A 17,889-nucleotide genomic window follows, 5' to 3' on the forward strand; every position below is an offset into this window, starting at 1 on the left:
GAAAAATAGTTTGAAAAAAGTAGGGCAACACGCATGTAAAGCTAGTATATGCACGCAAAAACTTAGCGTAAGCACGCATGTATGTACCCATAGTTGCGTATGACGTGTAAACATACGGGTGGGTATCCCGGGCGGGCACGGTTTACGAAAACATTTGGAAACTATGTGGTATATAGAACCTTTTGTGACTCCAACGTGTTGTTGGATTCTTCTTAATTGTGGGAGTGACATAGCCTATATTTTTGAATGTTCGTTTTTTAACAATTCTCTAGTTACCATAAACAGTAGGTATTGAACAGTTTTACCCTTACTTTTTTACTTTAAAGGAACCTTTTTCAGGTTTACTTAGGACTGTATTTGTAAACGCTACTGTGTTAATGTTTCACGAGTATACTAAGGGACACGAGGCGTTATAATTTAGTCCTTAGCAACAAATGGTAATTAATGCCGAAACTCAAATAGAATTCTCAATTTAAAAATGTAGTTCTGACAATTAACTAAAACATAAATAGAGCATGAATTCTACAAATACGTATGAAGCTAACATGAAATATATAGACTATCATTAATCATCATTATCATCATTATCATCATTAATCGTCATTCTCAGAGATTCCGTGTTTAAGAGTAGAACAGTATTAAATTTATGATAAGAGTAATCCAAGTGAAACAACATAACTTGTTTTTAGACATGAAACCGACTTATTCAGTGCATTGCAACGTTTGTTTAGTGTTTGTAAATACACGATAGAAAATATTGGACGGGCCTGAATCTTCTTAAATAAAAAATAAAACAAGTATTTTAATACAATTCAGTTATAAACAAGGTACAAAGGCCTCTGAAATGTTGCATTGTTATTATTTGGTGCCCCGATCATCACCGGGTCGAAATAACTTTAATCAACTACACACTCTTATTTGAAGAATTATAATTAGTACATAGCATAATCAACTTTAACTAATTCTTATAAATATGTATGTGTGCATGTTTGTGTGTATATGTGTGTATTTATGTATGTCGTCCAATGTTTTCGTCTTTGTAGTCCAAGCTATCTCGGGACTAATCGGTTTTGGATTACAACGCTTTAAACCAACGCTGACGGCAGGCCCGCCGCGTGCCAGACCACTATCTCCGCCCGCATTTCTCCACGCTATTACAGGAGTATTTACATCAAGTGACCAGCTGAATTTGGTTATGATTAATGTTAAAAAAGTTAAAAAACGCTGATGTCGTGCCTACCGCGTGCCGGTCCATCATCTCCGCCCGTATGTTTCCACGCTATTACAGGAGTGGCTACATGAAATGACCAGCAAAATTCAGCTGCAATGAATCCATGAAAAAAAACGCTGTTGTCATTCCCGCCGCGTACCAGTCCACAATCTTCGCCCGTATGTTTCCACGGTATTACAGGAGTGGTTACGTGAACTGGCCAGCAGTGAAAGCCGGACCGCGACGAGCGGCGCTCGTACCAACCATGTCCGTTTGGTTTAACTAAGTAACTAAGTAACTAACTTCCTAGTGCGTCGCGGGAGTTTCTCAATATTCTCTGTGAGTATATCGCTTTTTATCGCGGGTTTTTTCGGGATTTGTTCCCGTGTTTTTTTGTGATTTTTTTGTGAAGTGATGTAATTTTTAGTTTGAAGTGTCCGGTTGTGCTATTTTTTAATAAAAAAAAATGAAGAATTTTTTTTGGGGTTTGAAAAAATATTGATGTGACTTTTACAATGTAGGTCATATGAAGTGACACTATAGTAATCTAATAAGTAAGAGAAAAAAGGAAAGAATAAAACAGATGTGTATTTTTTCTCTTTTTTTTAAACCATCAACTTTCTTTTTTTTTTGTTTGGTAGCTAACAAATTTAATGTTGTCAATTTTAAAAATAAAAATGATATAGTAATGTTCCAATTTCTACCATTATATAAACATACATAATCTTAATTCATTAATTAATATTAATTATGAATTATTTATAATTAGTTTGTTATACATATTTCGCACTTACTAATGTTTGTGTAATAATAATTTCGCAACTTCTTGTGACGATAGAGATGCTTTCTTTAGGTATCTATCTATTTATAAATTTACTCTAATTTTAATACTTTTACGCTGTAATACTAAATTACTAAGAATAAGAATAATAAGAATAATATAACTTTAGTTTGTTTTACAGAGTTTAAAGTAGACCCATATATAGTATTTTCTTTGTTAAAGAGTCCCATGAAATTCAATTAATGCTATTTAAACTAAAAGAAAATATTACAAAGTATAGTTAACAAAAGTATTAAGTTATGCCAATACTTAATTAATTTGAAAAAGTTTAAAATCGAACGAATATATCACTTAAAATCTAACAAATTGTGTCTTGTAGGTATATTTTATGTTAATTTCTTAACTTTAAACTTAATTGACTTAATAATAATCCATATTTTTGTAACGAGAACTATTTAAGCTAAACTTAAATTACAATAACTTACTTAAGTTTAACTTAAGTTATATTTAAGTAACACGTATGAATATTACGTTAAAATTTCATAACTCTTATTTGGGTCGCAATACGTTTACGAAAAGCAAAATTGCTCAATTACTAACTTTCATATATGTCCAAATATACTTTATTTATGTCCCACAGCTGGGCACGGATGCCCACGATTGAGAAATGTCCACGGTAATGTAATTTTGATTGGAAAGTAAATTAGGTAGTAATAGTCTAGTGGTAAGAGACTCGGCCTCTAAAACTGGGTTCCGGGCTTCGAATCCCAATTTTTTTTCACAGCACAATACTTACAAGAAAATCTAAGCAATATGTGATGCCCTTAAAGGGCGTCGCAAAATACTAGAGGTAGCAGCATTAATTTACATTAAGTTAGGTTTAACTACTCGTCCCTGTAGTCCCGGGACTAAAATAGGACTAAGCCTGCCTGTCGTAAGAGGAGACTAAAAGGGGGCTTCCGGGGTTGCGGGCGGCAAGAGTGGGAGCTCGAACCGTCCAGCAAGCGACCCCGGGAACGAATGTGTGGTCGCATACCGTCGTAAACACCTGGTGTGCGGGAAGAGCGTTCACTGCTTCCCCCAGGGCAGAGCCCGATAAGCGCATCGCGCTTGGAGGACTGTGGTTGTGTTCCGTCGGAGATCCTGGAGTTCTCCAACAAGCGTCGAGGACGGCCACCGGGGGGTTTTAGTGCGGTAAAAATCCCACATAACCCGGCGTGACCCCCCCCCCCCCCCCCCCCCGGTGGCCGTCCTCAGCGTTTGGTGGAGAACTCCGGGATCTCCAACGAAACACAACCGGAGTCCTCCTAATGCGATGCCCTTTTATCGGGCTCTGCCCTGGGGGAAGCAATTTACGCTCCTCTCACACCCCCTGGTGATTACAGCGATATGCGACCACACAAACCGCTGTCCTGCCCGGGGTCGCTTGCTGGACGGTTTGAGCTCCCACTCTTGCCGCCCGCAACCCCGGAAGCCTCTTTTAGTCGCCTCTTACGACAGGCAGAGGATACCGTAGCCCTATTCTGGTCCCGGAACTACAGGAACATGAAGGTTTTCCCCTAGTAAACAAAATAAAAGGATAGGTTTAACCACTACGCTATCAATGAAAATCAATTCTTCTTCATAAATATTAACCATATTATATTATTCCAGATAGTAATATTGAGGAAGCTGCAATATCTACGCGTAAGCACTAAGGAATAACAAAATGGCCGACTCGGCAAGCAGTCATCCGTAAGTTGAACAATATAAGTAAGCGAGCATGCACCACTTGATGGTAACCGCCGCCCATGTTCATCTTTAATCAAACCTAGATAGGATTAGAGTCCTATCTGAGGTTGGCCATAGATGCGCCGCTACCCCTCAGGACTAAGTTGAAAAGCCTCGGAATAGATTGTCTCCCTCACTACACCCAAACCAGAACACAACACGCTCAACACTGCTGTTATGAGGCAGAAATAGGTGTGGCGATGGCGCCTTCGCAGTTGAACCACAAAGACTTCTACCATTGATTTTACACAAATTACTTGTTCAATTATAGTTTTACAAACAACAAATAAGATAGTTAACAAAAACATGGATGAACTTAACTAATCTTGTTTTTTGGGTAGGTACTTTGCTTTAGTAATTTCAATTTAATCAACTAAATAAAAAAGATTTCTATTTTAAGTCTGGGTGTCATACTGTCTTTGTGTATGTTTGAAAGTGGTTCTGGTTTGAAAGGTGTGGTAAGGGAGACATACTTTTCCAAGGCGTTCCAGCTTAGTCCTCAAAAGTAGCGGCGCATCTGCGTCCAACAATGGTATGGGTTGATAATAGATGTCCATGGGCGGCAGCAGCTACCATCAGGTAGACGGCATGCAAATCTGCTACGTCTATTTTTAAAAATGTATTTTGTTTTTATAATATAGGACTAGCAGACGAGCATACAGTCCACCTGATGGTAAGTGGCTACTGCCGCCCATGGACATCTGTAATCAACCCCACATAGGATTAGATATTCCTACCTGAGGTCGTCCACAGATGCGCCGCTACCCCGAGTACTAAGCTGGAACGCCTCTGAAAAACATGTCTCTCTTACCACACCAATGTTACATATACCATCTTAAACCTATCTTCAATAGAAAGAACATGGAATACCTCAACGGGAATGACCCAACCTGTACCAACCTGAACCTACCGGAGAATAACATAGAATCCATCGCGGACTACTTCGATGGCGCCATCATCCTCGTCACGGGAGGAACCGGCTTCGTGGGGAAGGCGCTGCTGGAGAAGCTTCTTCGCAGCTGCCCAGGGATCGACATCATCTATGTGCTGATGAGGCCGAAGCGAGGACTGTCGGTGGAACAGAGGTATAAGGAACTACTGAAGAATCAGGTATGTTTTTCTAAAATATTTTGGATTTTTTTGATGGCTAACTACTTAATGATGTTTAGGATTCAAAATAATAGATAATGTTTGCGATTAAATTGATATGTTGTCTTAAAAAAAATGCTTTTTGAAATAATGATGTTTAAGGTCCAATATATACGTACCGATGTTTAGGATTCAAATTAATTAATGTTTATTTTAAATCCTATTATTATGATTGATAAGCTCATTATGGTTTTGAATATTATGATTGATAAGCTCACTTGAATAATGATGTTTAGGATTCAATATAATCTAAATACTGATATGTGTTATTTAATTTAATGTTATGTTATTTAAAAAAACTGTCGTTTGAAATCAATTGTAATTATTTTACCTCTTTAAATAATTATGTTTAGGAATGAATTATAAAGCCGTTCTAAATTTTGATGTGTAGGATTTAAATTAATATTATCATTTAAACAGTGATGCTTAGGATTGTATTTAATGATATAATATATGCTCAACCGAATTGCTAATGTTTATAATTCAATTGGATGATATTTTTTGTACGTAACATTTACATAATATACTTACGCTCATAATTGATAATCAATCTATGTAACATTTTGCTTACAAATCGTAATTACAATCCGCTACCAGAAATTGATAAATTACGATCTTTGCGATCTTTGCGATTATGATCTTTGCAAAAATTGCGTAAACTGGCCATTATCAACGGATTTGTACTGTGACTATCACTCTCACAGTATTAATGACGTCGATAACCCCTTCTTGTCCCACTGCTGGGCACATGTCTTCTCTCAGAATGCGGATTAGGGCATAGTCCACCGCGCTGGACACGTGCGTATTGGTAGACTTCACATACCTTTGAGAACTTTATAGATGTCTTAGGTACGCAAGCTTCCTCACGATGTTTTCCTTCACCGTTAAAGCAATTGATAATTAATCTAATGCGCACATAATTTAAAAAAAACAGAGGTGCCTAGGATTCAAACCTCGGACCCCCGATCGAGAGGCTAAGTTACAACTACTAGACTCGTCAGTACAGTACAGTGTTAAGACCTTGACACTCCCCAGGTCTTCGATCGCATCAGATCACGCTGGCCGGAGCGTCTGCTCAAGCTCCACCCTATCACTGGCGACGTCTCTGCCCAAAACCTTGGAGTCAACGCCGAGCAGAGGGAGCTGCTTAAACGAGTAACCACGCTGTTCCACTCAGCAGCAACTGTTAAGTTTACAGAGCCACTGCAAGCTGCCACGGCGTTGAATGTGCAGGGAACGGCTACGCTGCTCAAGCTGGCCATGGATATGCCGGTGCTGAAGGTGGGTTGGATGATTTAAGGAATGGTCAACTCAGTAACTCTATAAGACATATTAAGTTGAAACATATTAAAAATAATGAATCCTTTTATTTGTGTATCATCATCAACCCATTACTGTCCCACTGCTGAGTACGGGTTATCAGAATAAAAAGGATTCGGCCATAGTCCACTGCTGATCTAGTGTGTATTAGTAGACTTCACATATCTTTGAATTTTTTTTACAAAACTCTCAGGTATGCAGTTTCTTCACGATGTTTTCTTTCACCGTAAGCAAGTGAAAATTAATGTTCAAAATTGAATTCAGAAGTAAAAATACCTATTTCGTTAAAAAAAAAAAATCAGAAGTACTAACGATAATTATATTTGTAACATCGTAGCAAATGAGCTTATAGCTTACCAGATGGTGAGTGGCTACTGCTGCCCATGAACATCTGTATCAACCCCAGATAAGAATAGATTCCTATCTTAAGTCTGTAACAGATGCGCAGCTACCCCTGAGGACTAAAGCGGCTCTCATTCACTACACAATCGTGTATATATTTCTTTTTATATTTCTTCATTCTTTTTCTTTTCTCTTTTCTTATCTTTATATTTTCTCTCAACTTTTTATCGTTACTTGCCTTTCTACGTTCCTCTTTCTTATAATTATTCCTTTATCTATCTATTTGTCTTTTGGATTAAAATAATATTTATTTCTCATAACTCATAAGACATACATACATGGTCACTTAAAATGAGAAAACCTAATAAAGTAAGCAATGAAATAGTAATGTATGTGTAAGTTTGTGTGTGAGTGTATCTTATCTATTCTTTTTTTCTTTCTTTTAACCTTTTTCCTTTCTCCTTATACAACTCTATCTCTCATCTACTTCTATTATGGATCTTCTAACAGCATCCTCTCCCCAGGCTCTGGTCCACGTGTCCACGGCGTACAGCAACGCTCCCAGGAGCCACATAGAGGAACGGGTCTACCCACCACCGTATGACCCTGACAGTATCGTGAGATGCACCAAGATGCTGCCACCAGACACCGTGGAAGTCATATCCGATAGCTTACAGGTTGGTAATTAATCTGTTTTATCTTTAACGAGCTTTTGCCCGCGGCGTCGCTCGCGTTACGAAGTAATATTTTCATTCCCTATTTTATCCTCTTGGGGATAGAATTGATCAAAATCCTTTCTTAGCGGATGCGTACGTCATAACATCTACCTGCATGCCAAATTTCAGCCCGATCCGTCCAGTGGTTTGGGCTGTGCGTTGATAGATCACTATGTCAGTCAGTCACCTTTGAGTTATATATATTTAGATGTCAGGTTAGTAATTAATTTTTTTCTTTCTTTACTGTTATACTTAAGTCCTTTTATAATTGCATGAATAGTTATTAATTAGTATTCATATTAATTTATGATGAAAGAAAGAAAGTGTGTTAGCACTAAACTATATGCGTATGCATAGATATGCGCGTATGCATGAAAACATATGCACATAATTTGTCTAGCATTATTTGGATATCCTACTTTTTTTAGTAGTCCGAACGCCTCGGATTAGTATGTCTCCCTTACCACACTTCAAACCAGAACACAGCAGCTCTACACTGCTGTTACGAGGCCGAAATTGGTGTGTCGGTGTGGTACCCTGGAGGACTAAGTTGTAACGTCTTAGATAGGTAGGTCTCCCTTACCACACCCTTCCAACAGGAACCCATTAAACCTGTAGGGCATAAATAAAAACACTAGTAAGAAAGATTTTTTAAATATTGTTATTTATTGGAAGACCCGCGTAGCGGAGCGGTCACCATACCGGTCTGATGCGCAGAGGGTCTCGGGTTCGATCCCCGGACAGACACATATGAATTATATTTAATTCATCATGAATTTATTTTTCTGTTTCTGGATCTGGGTGTTAAGACGTATTTTCATGGCCCCCTGACGCTCTTAAAGGGGTAGAACCCTCAGGTGGACTGCAAGCTCGCCTGTATAATACTATTTAAAAAAACCCACTCACACATATACAGGGCATCCTAGTGTGGAGCTGTGTGCAGAAAGCGTTATTTCCAATTTAAAATTATATTTGTTTCAGGGCGAGCACCCCAACCCTTACACACTGACCAAAGCGTTAGCGGAGTCCATAGTCTACAGCCATTCGGAGCTGCCTGTCTGCATCGTACGACCCTCTATTGGTAAGTTATCCCACTGCTGGGCACAGGTGTGGGACTACAAACCTTCAAGGGAGTGACCATTAAAGCTCCCTTTTTTTTTTGTTGACGAGGGGGAAACCTTCAAAAGGTACCCGACGCCATGGGAGTGACGCCGTGTTATGTGGGATTTTTACCGCACTAAAACCCCCCCGGTGGCCGTCCTCAGCGTTTCGTGGAGAACTCCGGCGTCTCCAACGGAACACAACCGGAGTCGACCATTAAAGCTCCCACCATTCATTCATTTCTTAGGAGTAGGCTTCGTTGTCTCAGTTCGGTGCTTGTAATTGCAAGTTTTTTATAATATAGGAGTAGCAGACGAGCATGCAGTCCACCTGATGGTAAGTGGCTACTGTCGTCCCTGGACATCTGTCAACCCTACATATAATTAGATTCGACCTGAGGTCGGCCACGGATGCGCGTTACGTCTGAGGACTAAGCTGGAATGTGTCGGTGTCTGAAATGATGTCCTCCTACCTATTTCTAGCGTAAAACAGTTCTGTTTCGATGGAATGGTGTAAATGTATTTTGAAGGTGATAGAACCCTTTATGGTTCGACTCCGGCGGCACCACCGCCACACCTATTTCTACCTAATAACAGCAGTGCTAGGCGCTGCTGTGTTCCGGTTTGAAGGGTGTGGTAAGGGAGACAGACTTTTCCGAGGCGTTCCAGCTTAGTCCTCAGGGGTAGCGGCGCATCTGTGGCCGACCTCAGGTCGAATCTAATTATATGTCTTGCTTATATGCTTATCCTATCTGGGGTTGATTACAGATGTCCATGGGCGGCAGTAGCCACTTACCATCAGGTGGACTGCATGCTCGTCTGCTACTCTTATATTATTAAAAAAAAAAAAATGACTGACTCAGGAGTAGCGACGCTGATTGGTGTCAGGTAGAACCTTTGTGGAGTTGGTCAGGCAGTGACAGTCAGGTGGACTGCATACTCGTCTGCTATGTCAACCGTACATAAAAAGTTAAATTATGAATCAATTTATATTAAATCTTTCGACACATGTGACAATTCAACAAATAATTATTTACAGCTGACGATTTCTCATGACCTATTTTGAGGGGCCTTTGAATTTTATAATAAAATTGTCTATTCTATAACTTTGTCTGTAACATTCTTAAATTAATACAAGCGTAAATTTAAATTAAAATACGAATGCAAGCGTAAATTTAAGTAAAAAATAAATAAATTGAATGAATACCTACCATTAATGTTTTCGTTTTATGATATAAATAAAACAGGTACTGTACGAACAATTTATAATTATTAATACGGTTACCGTACGAATAATTTATAATTATTAATACGGATACTGGACAAACAATTTATTATTATCCGATTCGAACCGGTAGATTTTGAGAAATCTCAAAAAAACTACAAAAAAAAATTTTTTGAAATGTTTTTTTTAATAACTTTTAAACGGCTCTACCGATCGATTTTAGAAACTAAGCTCTTAACATCAAAAAAGGACGTCGATCGCCATCAGCCCGTTCGAAATCAATATAAAAAAAAAAAAAAACCTAACCTTACCTAACCAATTGAATAAATGTACTAATAAATATATTTAAAAAAAAAAAAAAAAAACCTAACCTAACCAAACCAATTGAATAAATGTACGAATAAATATATTTAAAAAAAAAAAAAAAAACCTAACCTAACCAAACCAATTGAATAAATGTACGAATAAATAAATTAAAAAAAAAAATTGAATAAATGTACGAATAAATATAATTTATTAGTCCAGTACCTGTACAAATAGTCACATTGTATAAATAAATACAATTAAGAAAGTAGGTTATTTATTTTTAAGGATGTAAACTGATTTTATGTGCGTTAAAAATATGTTTCAAAACAATTTTTCCATGTCTTTATTCGTCAATACTGTCCCAATGCTGGGCACGGGTCTTTCAGTGAGAGAGGTTTAAGCTATAGCCCACACTGGCCAAGTACGGATTGGACATCAAGGTAGAACCCTCTGTGTTTCGACTCCGGCGGCACCACCGCTACACCTATTTCTGCCTAATAACAGCAGTGTTAAGCGCTGTTATATTCTTGTTTGAGGCGTAGCAAGAGAGACATACTTTTTCGAGGCATTACAGCTTAGTCCTCAGCGGCGCATCTGTGGCCGACCTCAGATAGGAATGTAATCTCATCTGGGGTTGATTACAGATGTCCATGGGCGGCAATAGCCACTTATTATCTACTTAGTGCCTATATTGAAGGTGGTAGAACCCTTTGTGGTTCGACTCCGGCGGCACCACCGCCACACCTATTTCTACCTAATAACAGCAGTGTTAGGCGCTGCTGTGTTCCGGTTTGAAGGGTGTGGTAAGGGAGAAAGACTTTTCCGAGGCGTTCCAGCTTAGTCCTCAGGGGTAGCGGCGCATCTGTGGCCGACCTCAGGTAGGAATATCTAATCCTATCTGGGGTTGATTACAGATGTCCATGGGCGGCAGTAGCCACTTACCATCAGGTGGACTGCATGCTCGTCTGCTACTCTTATATTATATAAAATAAAAATATTTAAGGTGGACGCTCATCTGCTACTTCTTTATTATAAAACAATCAATGACAGAATTAAGACTCAAGGCCTCCAAGGCAGAAATTTAAACAAAGATATAATAGCAAAAAGATATACATAAAGATAAAAGATAAAAGAATCAGAAGCCTAGACGATATGTGATACAAATTACGTACAACTGTCTTCGTGTCGATGAAATATTCATATCAATCGATTTTCAGTAAAATAGGTACGGTACGTAATTACAGTTATTACTAGCATATGGTGCTTCCCAGGGTATTTCTGTCTTTTAATCGAAGCTAAGGGCTGTAAAGGGTGAAACGTGGTCGAAGTGGTAAATGGAGGGTTCATCAACAACCCATTATTACCCACTGCTGGGCACAGGTCTTCTCTCAGAATGAGAAGGATTAGGCCATAGTCCACCGCGCTGGACAAGTGCTTATTTGTAGACTTCACATACATTTGAGATTTTTTTTTTATAAATCAGGTATGCAGGTTTCCTCGCGATGTTTTCCTTCACCGTTTAGCAAGTGATAATTAATTTCTAATACGCACATAGCTTTGAAAAATCAGAGGTGCGTGCCTGGGTTTTGAACCTCGGACCCCTCGATCGAGAGGTCGAGTTTCTTAACCACTAGGCTATCACTGCTAAATGGAGGGCTATTATGTATTTATATACATATTTTAGGGCTCTTTGCTCAACGGGAAAAATCGTGTCTCTTTCTCTTGAACCGTAATAGGTAGACACTAGCATTTTTTACAGAGTGTGTATTTTATTTACTAATGGATGCTATAACAACGACTACTAAAAGTAAAAATGTTGAAAATAAAGTAAACAGATATAGGTAACCAGGGTAGGATTTAGAGGTCTAGAGGCCTTGGGGCAACAAAGGAGTGGAGGCCCCCTGGCCCCAAATTATTTTCGGAATAAAATGATCAATTTTTTCAGTTGAGTTTCTCAATAAATATTTTATTGTGAAACGCAGGTAGATTCTTCTAGTATTCATGTTTGTACAAAGTACTGTAGATAAAGGTAAAAAAGCGAAAAAAAATATCAAAGAAAAGGATATATTTTTTTTACTAGTGTTTACTAGTCGGAATTAAAAAAAATCCGACGTTTCTATTGTAGAGGCCCCTCTTTTGTGGAGGCCCCAGGGCTGCCGCTCCGGTTGCCCTCCCTTAAATCCGGCCCTGTAGGTAACCGATATTGATTGGTTTATCCATAAAATAGTAATAGACAGACACTTTAAATTTGTATTATGTCTACTAGTATGTACAATATAATAATTATTTATTTTTATAACTACTACAATAATAAGTACTAAAACAAAAAACATACTTTTTCGAGGCACTTCGGCTTAGTCCTCAGGGGTAGCGACGAATCTGTGGCCGACCTCAGGTAGGAATGTTTATTCCTACCTGAGGTTGATTACAGATGTCCATGGGCGGCAGTAGCCACTTACCATCAGGTGAACTGCATGCTCGTCTGCTACTCCTATATTAAAAAATATCTTTTTTAAATTTTATATATTCTTGCTGTAATTATTATTTAACTTGATTTATTTTACTTTCAGTGACAGCTGCATACCAAGAGCCGTATCCAGGGTGGATAGATAATGTTTATGGAGTCACAGGTTAGTAAGAATACCTTTTTATTTGTTGACGAGGGGGAAACCTTCAAAAAGGTACCCTATGCCGTGGGAGCGGCACGGGGTTATGTGGGATTCTTACCGCACTAAAACCCCCCCGGTGGCCGTCCTCGGCATTGCGTAGAGGACTCCGGGATCTCCAACGGAACCATTTATATGTCCTTACCATATAAATTTATTAAAAGGTAGTGGTGGTAACTCCATGATAGTTATAGCCTAGATGTAATAATGCAATATGCATTTTATTGCAATATGCAACTAGAGGTGGTAGACCTCTTTGTGGTGCGACTCCGGCGGCACCACCGCTGCACCTATTTCTGTTATAACAGCAATGTTAAGCGCTGCTGTGTTCTGGTTTGAAGTGTGGTAAGGGAGACAAACTTTTCCGAGGCGTTCCAGCTTAGTCCTCAGAGGTAGCGACGCATCCTACGACCTCAGGTAGGAACATCTAATCTTATCTGGGGTTGATCACATGTACATAAGCGGCAGTAACCACTTATAGTCCGCGCCATACTGCTAGTCCGCTCTGAAGGTGTTGCGAGCAGGTGTAGTCATACAATTTACTATACGACGCGATTCTATATTCAGAGCGGACTAGCAGTTTTACGCGGACTATATCATCAGGTGGACTGCATGCTCGTCTGCTACTCCTATATTATAAAAAAAAATAGAGATGTCCTTAGGCGGCAGTAGCCACATACCATCTGTCCGCTACTCTTATTATAAAGAACATGTTTTGTCAAGGTATAATAATGGAGATATCGCGCGGTACGTACCGGTCAGGGTACTGTCGGGAACGGTACGTGGTCGACCTGGTGCCTGTGGACTTGGTGGTCAACTCCTGTATTCTTGCTGCGTGGCGTCAGGGGTGTAAAAAGTAAGTTTCTTTGGCATTCTTATCAGAATACTAATGTTGATCGAATTTGTTATTGGTCGAGATAGGTACACAAGAAACAAAAAAATCAGCCGAACATCAGTTGTAGGTCTTATTTTTAGGTTCTTGTACTCAAAGGGTAAAAACGAACCATATTACAAAGCTTCCGCTGTCTGTCCGCCTGTCACAGGGCTCTATCTCGTGAACCGTAATAGATAGACACATGATTTTTTTACAGAGGATGTAAGAATGATGGTGGGCACTATAACAACAAATACTACTTATAAATACAAGAATTTTCATTTTATCTACTGAATTAATAGTTAGACAGTTCAAATTATGGCTGCCATAATAATGAATACTAGAAATAAAAAAAAAAAATTGGAACCTGCCAAGTGCAAGTTTGACTTGCACTTAGCCAATTTTCTTTGAAATTGACAGCAACAAACGAAAAAAATATATACAGCTGAACATAATCGTTCGTAATAATTGTGTTTTATTTTTAGACCAGGCAGATGTCCAGTGTATAACGTCACTTCAGGATCAATAAATCCAATACAATGGGGCCAATTCACCGACCTTTGCATCAAATGGGCCCGTGAGAATCCTACCAAGTAATGATTTTATTACTATCTATATACAATTTTAAGTAAATGTTAATACGATACAAGTTGCGACATCTATTGATCAGTAGCTAATATTAATACTTTTGCATATGGTTAATAGATGGCGCTATTTATTCAAGTAAAATATGTTTATAAAAAATTCGTTTAATTTTTTACAGATATGTAATGTGGTATCCAAATTTCTCTTTCACGGAATCACGATTCATGAACACTTTCTGGGAGATTACGTGTCATTTCTTGCCAGCATTCTTATATGACATGTTATTACGAGCACAAGGAAGAAAGGCTATGTAAGTATGCTATAATTAATGCTGCTACTCACAGATAGATGGCAGTATATGTAAAACTCTTGCAATAATTGTTTTATTTCCTATTTAGACTTTATTAGGATCTGTAGTTGTCAATAGATGGCAGTATTTTCAAAAATATTCAAAGAGCATAATATTTCATCACGTTTTTTATGATTTTTACTACATACATGTAATAAAAAAATATTAAAGTCTGTAATTGACGACAGATGGCAATATTTTCAAAAATATTCAAAGAGCATAATATTTCATCAAGTTTTTTATTATTTTTACTAGATAAATAAAATAAAACTACTTCAAATTTTAGAATGATGAAACTCGCGCGCCGTTTCAAAATGGCGGCAGCTACAGGCGAATATTTTGCAAACCACGAATGGCAATTTGGTGTATCGGAGCTGACGTCACTACACCACGAAGCGAGTTTTACCAGTGATTTCAATGTTTTTCCCCACTGGCCGTCACAATTCAACTGGGATTCATATATTGGCGCCTACATGCTCGGTATACGACGGTTTATATTGAAGGATAGCGTGGATTCTTTGCCACAGGCACGGAATAAACTCAAAAGGTATGTATTCCGAATTACTGTAGATTTTTAGCAACTTATTTATTACATATTATTATGTAAGTCTGTCTTTTTCTATCGCACCGCCTGTGGCCTTACGGCTTATTTTTTTTATTAAATATGAAGTGTAAAAGAGGTGTTCCAAATTTTACTAGTAGAAATATTTAAAAGTAATCTCAAAAAGTAGAGTATTTGAAGAAATATAATCTGGTTTGGTAAAATTTTTAACTAAATATGTATATAGTAATATCACATAAAATATGAACATTTGTAACTTCATTAATTTTTATTTATAGTCAAAACCCAAAATCTGAAGTTTGGCTTTTTACTAAAATTTTTGCTTAAATTACGTTATTTGCTTGTGTAGTTATGTATCTTAATAAACTAACAGCGCCATCTCTTGTGAATTATCTGAACCTATTTTATATTACAGATTATACTGGGTGCACAGATTATTCCAAGCAGCAACTGGATACTACATCTTCAGATTTTTCGCAGGTCGTATGCGGTAGAAATCTAATATCTAATAAATACCTAAAATTAGTTATAACCTCACCGGTATTGATATAACATAGAGAATTTTAAGTTTAATTTTTATACTTGTATATCGGCCGGTAATTGGGGAACTAGATTAAAACCATATTTAAAACTAAAACCATTTGTAAATATACCACGGTTTGCCATAGATAATGTTTAAAATAGTTCAATTTTACAACCAAAATCAATGTTTTACCTTTTGCGATAATCATTAAAAACTTAAGACAATAAAGGTTGAAACAGATTTACGATTGGTTTATACAACTAAACAATATGAAAACAACATTCCATAATTTTATATAATTAATTAAAAAATATTTCAATCCAGATGGTTACATAATTATTTCTACGGATATATAAAGAAATAGACTAAAAATATAATTTAAATAGTTTCTTTCCTCTAGTCTCATTAAATATAACATAATAGTACTTGCCAAGTATTTCTATAGTCCAATATTATTAAAAAGTTATTTCTTTTAAAAAATCTATTTCGGCATTTTCACAGTTAAAACAAAATTCCAAATTCAAATGTACACGAAGCACTTTAGAATCATTGTAGAAATACTTTTACAGATGTACTAGTCTTAATTAATATTATTTAGTTTTAATTCGTCTAGAAACATTGTTTTATCATATTCTAGCTGATACCGGGTATGATTCGCTATGGCTTAGTCAGATGTTCCCTTAGGAATGGAATAAAAGTATGCAAAACACTCTCACCAACAAATATAACTGTATGTATAAATTTTAACACAATCCGTCGAGTATTTCGAATTTTTTAGACAAAAACACACAAACATGCCATATGCCATACTTTTTATATATGAGATTTTGCAAAAACTTGTTTCAGTAAAGATGTAGCCCAAAATGTAGCCTTTTATATATTAGTCGGTCCTGTAAATAGTGGAGAGATAAATAGAGGTTGCCGGCGATCTATTTATTTACTAAAAGAAGTCATATTCATCGTGAATACTCACTCTAGCTATGCCGCCACTTCAATGTAGTTGTGATAATATAACTATTTATTATATCTGTGATTCTGTATAAATAAATAAATCCATATAAATAATAATAAAGCAATTGAAATATATAATAATATTTAAGTATAATCAGAATATCCTGAAGCTTTAATAGTTTTCAATTTATATTAGTACATCTGTAAATTAGATGTCGGGTTAATGATAACATATCACAAATTTTATTACATCAATTAAGGGCAGAATATTGTATTATTTAATATAGAAGTAGTATAGTCCGCGCGAAACTGCGAGTCCGCTCTGAATATAGAAATGAGTCGCGTCGCCATAGTAAATTGTATGACTACATCTGCTCGCAACAACTTCAAAGCGGACTAGCAGTTTGGCGCGCACTATAAACGAGCACACAGTCCATCTGATAGTGAGAGGAACTGTCGCCTGAGGTTGGCCACAGATGTGTTGCTCCCTTTGAGGATTAATGGTGTATTTATATCTACGAACGTACGTGTCTGACACGGCTAATGACAAAGCAAAGTCATATCATTCTATACAAAGTGTATGAACATAACTTCCGTATCATAACCGGGCAGACACGGGCTGTGCCTGTCAAAATATAGTATAATTTTGTCTGAAGACACGTTGAATATTTGTACATATAAATGGAATGGTCGAAACGATTACATAAAATCCATTAAAATAGCGGTCATTTATCAACAGGTCGGCTTGCTCGTTTGCTTTTTCTATTCAAAAAGATATTAAGATCCTACGTTGGGATATCTTTTATCTTTACCAATTCAGCGATAGCAACGCATCCGTCGACATTACAACTTATCTTTTAGGATGGGTTGTAAATGTTACTGGGCCTAAACTGTAACAAGATTGTATGTTAGCCTTAACCCTGTATCTATACTTATGCATAGATTTTTCGTAAGTAGTTAATTGTGAAAAAAATATGATAATCAAAAATTAAATCACGTTTCGTATACATTCAATATGTCGTTTTATTTTCCTTTATAGAACCATAGTATATTATGTTAAATGAATAAATTTATTAATTCGTAAACTAAGTCACAGTATACTTTTTATTCTTAGTAATAACTTTAATAAAACAATACATGGTCATACAAAGAGTATACGCATGGAGTCATTTTGGGTCTCGCTATGCCAGTCCTGGGTATTGATTCTCGTTTAATTATAAACGACCCAGTTATTGAAGTCTGCGTACTATGACTGAAGCATCTATTTCAAAACTACTTTATAATGATATTTATTTCAAAAGTAGTCGATTTGATTTTATTACTTTGTGCCTACAATGTTATTTATTTATTAAAAAAAATTAGAAATTTGAAATACCTGTCATTTCTTACATATAATTTGATCAATAAAATTATATTCAAATATATGGAAAAATGATAAGTACATATGTTTCCTTTAAATA

General features: G+C 36.9%; 1 protein-coding gene across 1 annotated transcript; it reads left to right on the forward strand.

Moving 5' to 3' along the window:
- The first annotated feature begins 1,436 nt into the window (after positions 1-1,436).
- LOC140756909 (putative fatty acyl-CoA reductase CG5065) lies at positions 1,437-17,443 on the forward strand. The gene is made up of 12 exons (XM_073092446.1): positions 1,437-1,549; positions 3,645-3,725; positions 4,616-4,871; positions 5,946-6,191; positions 7,097-7,249; positions 8,270-8,369; positions 12,490-12,549; positions 13,309-13,441; positions 13,945-14,052; positions 14,223-14,354; positions 14,680-14,940; positions 15,371-17,443. Exons 2-12 carry the CDS (start codon positions 3,700-3,702, stop codon positions 15,447-15,449), a joined length of 1,554 nt encoding a protein of 517 aa, XP_072948547.1. The 5' UTR covers positions 1,437-1,549; positions 3,645-3,699; the 3' UTR covers positions 15,450-17,443.
- The last annotated feature ends 446 nt before the right edge of the window (positions 17,444-17,889 follow it).

Source organism: Epargyreus clarus, unplaced genomic scaffold (genome assembly GCF_041222505.1).
Source record: "Epargyreus clarus isolate Ecla_fem2 unplaced genomic scaffold, WU_Ecla_fem_2.2 ptg000036l, whole genome shotgun sequence".
Lineage (NCBI taxonomy): Eukaryota > Metazoa > Arthropoda > Insecta > Lepidoptera > Hesperiidae > Epargyreus > Epargyreus clarus.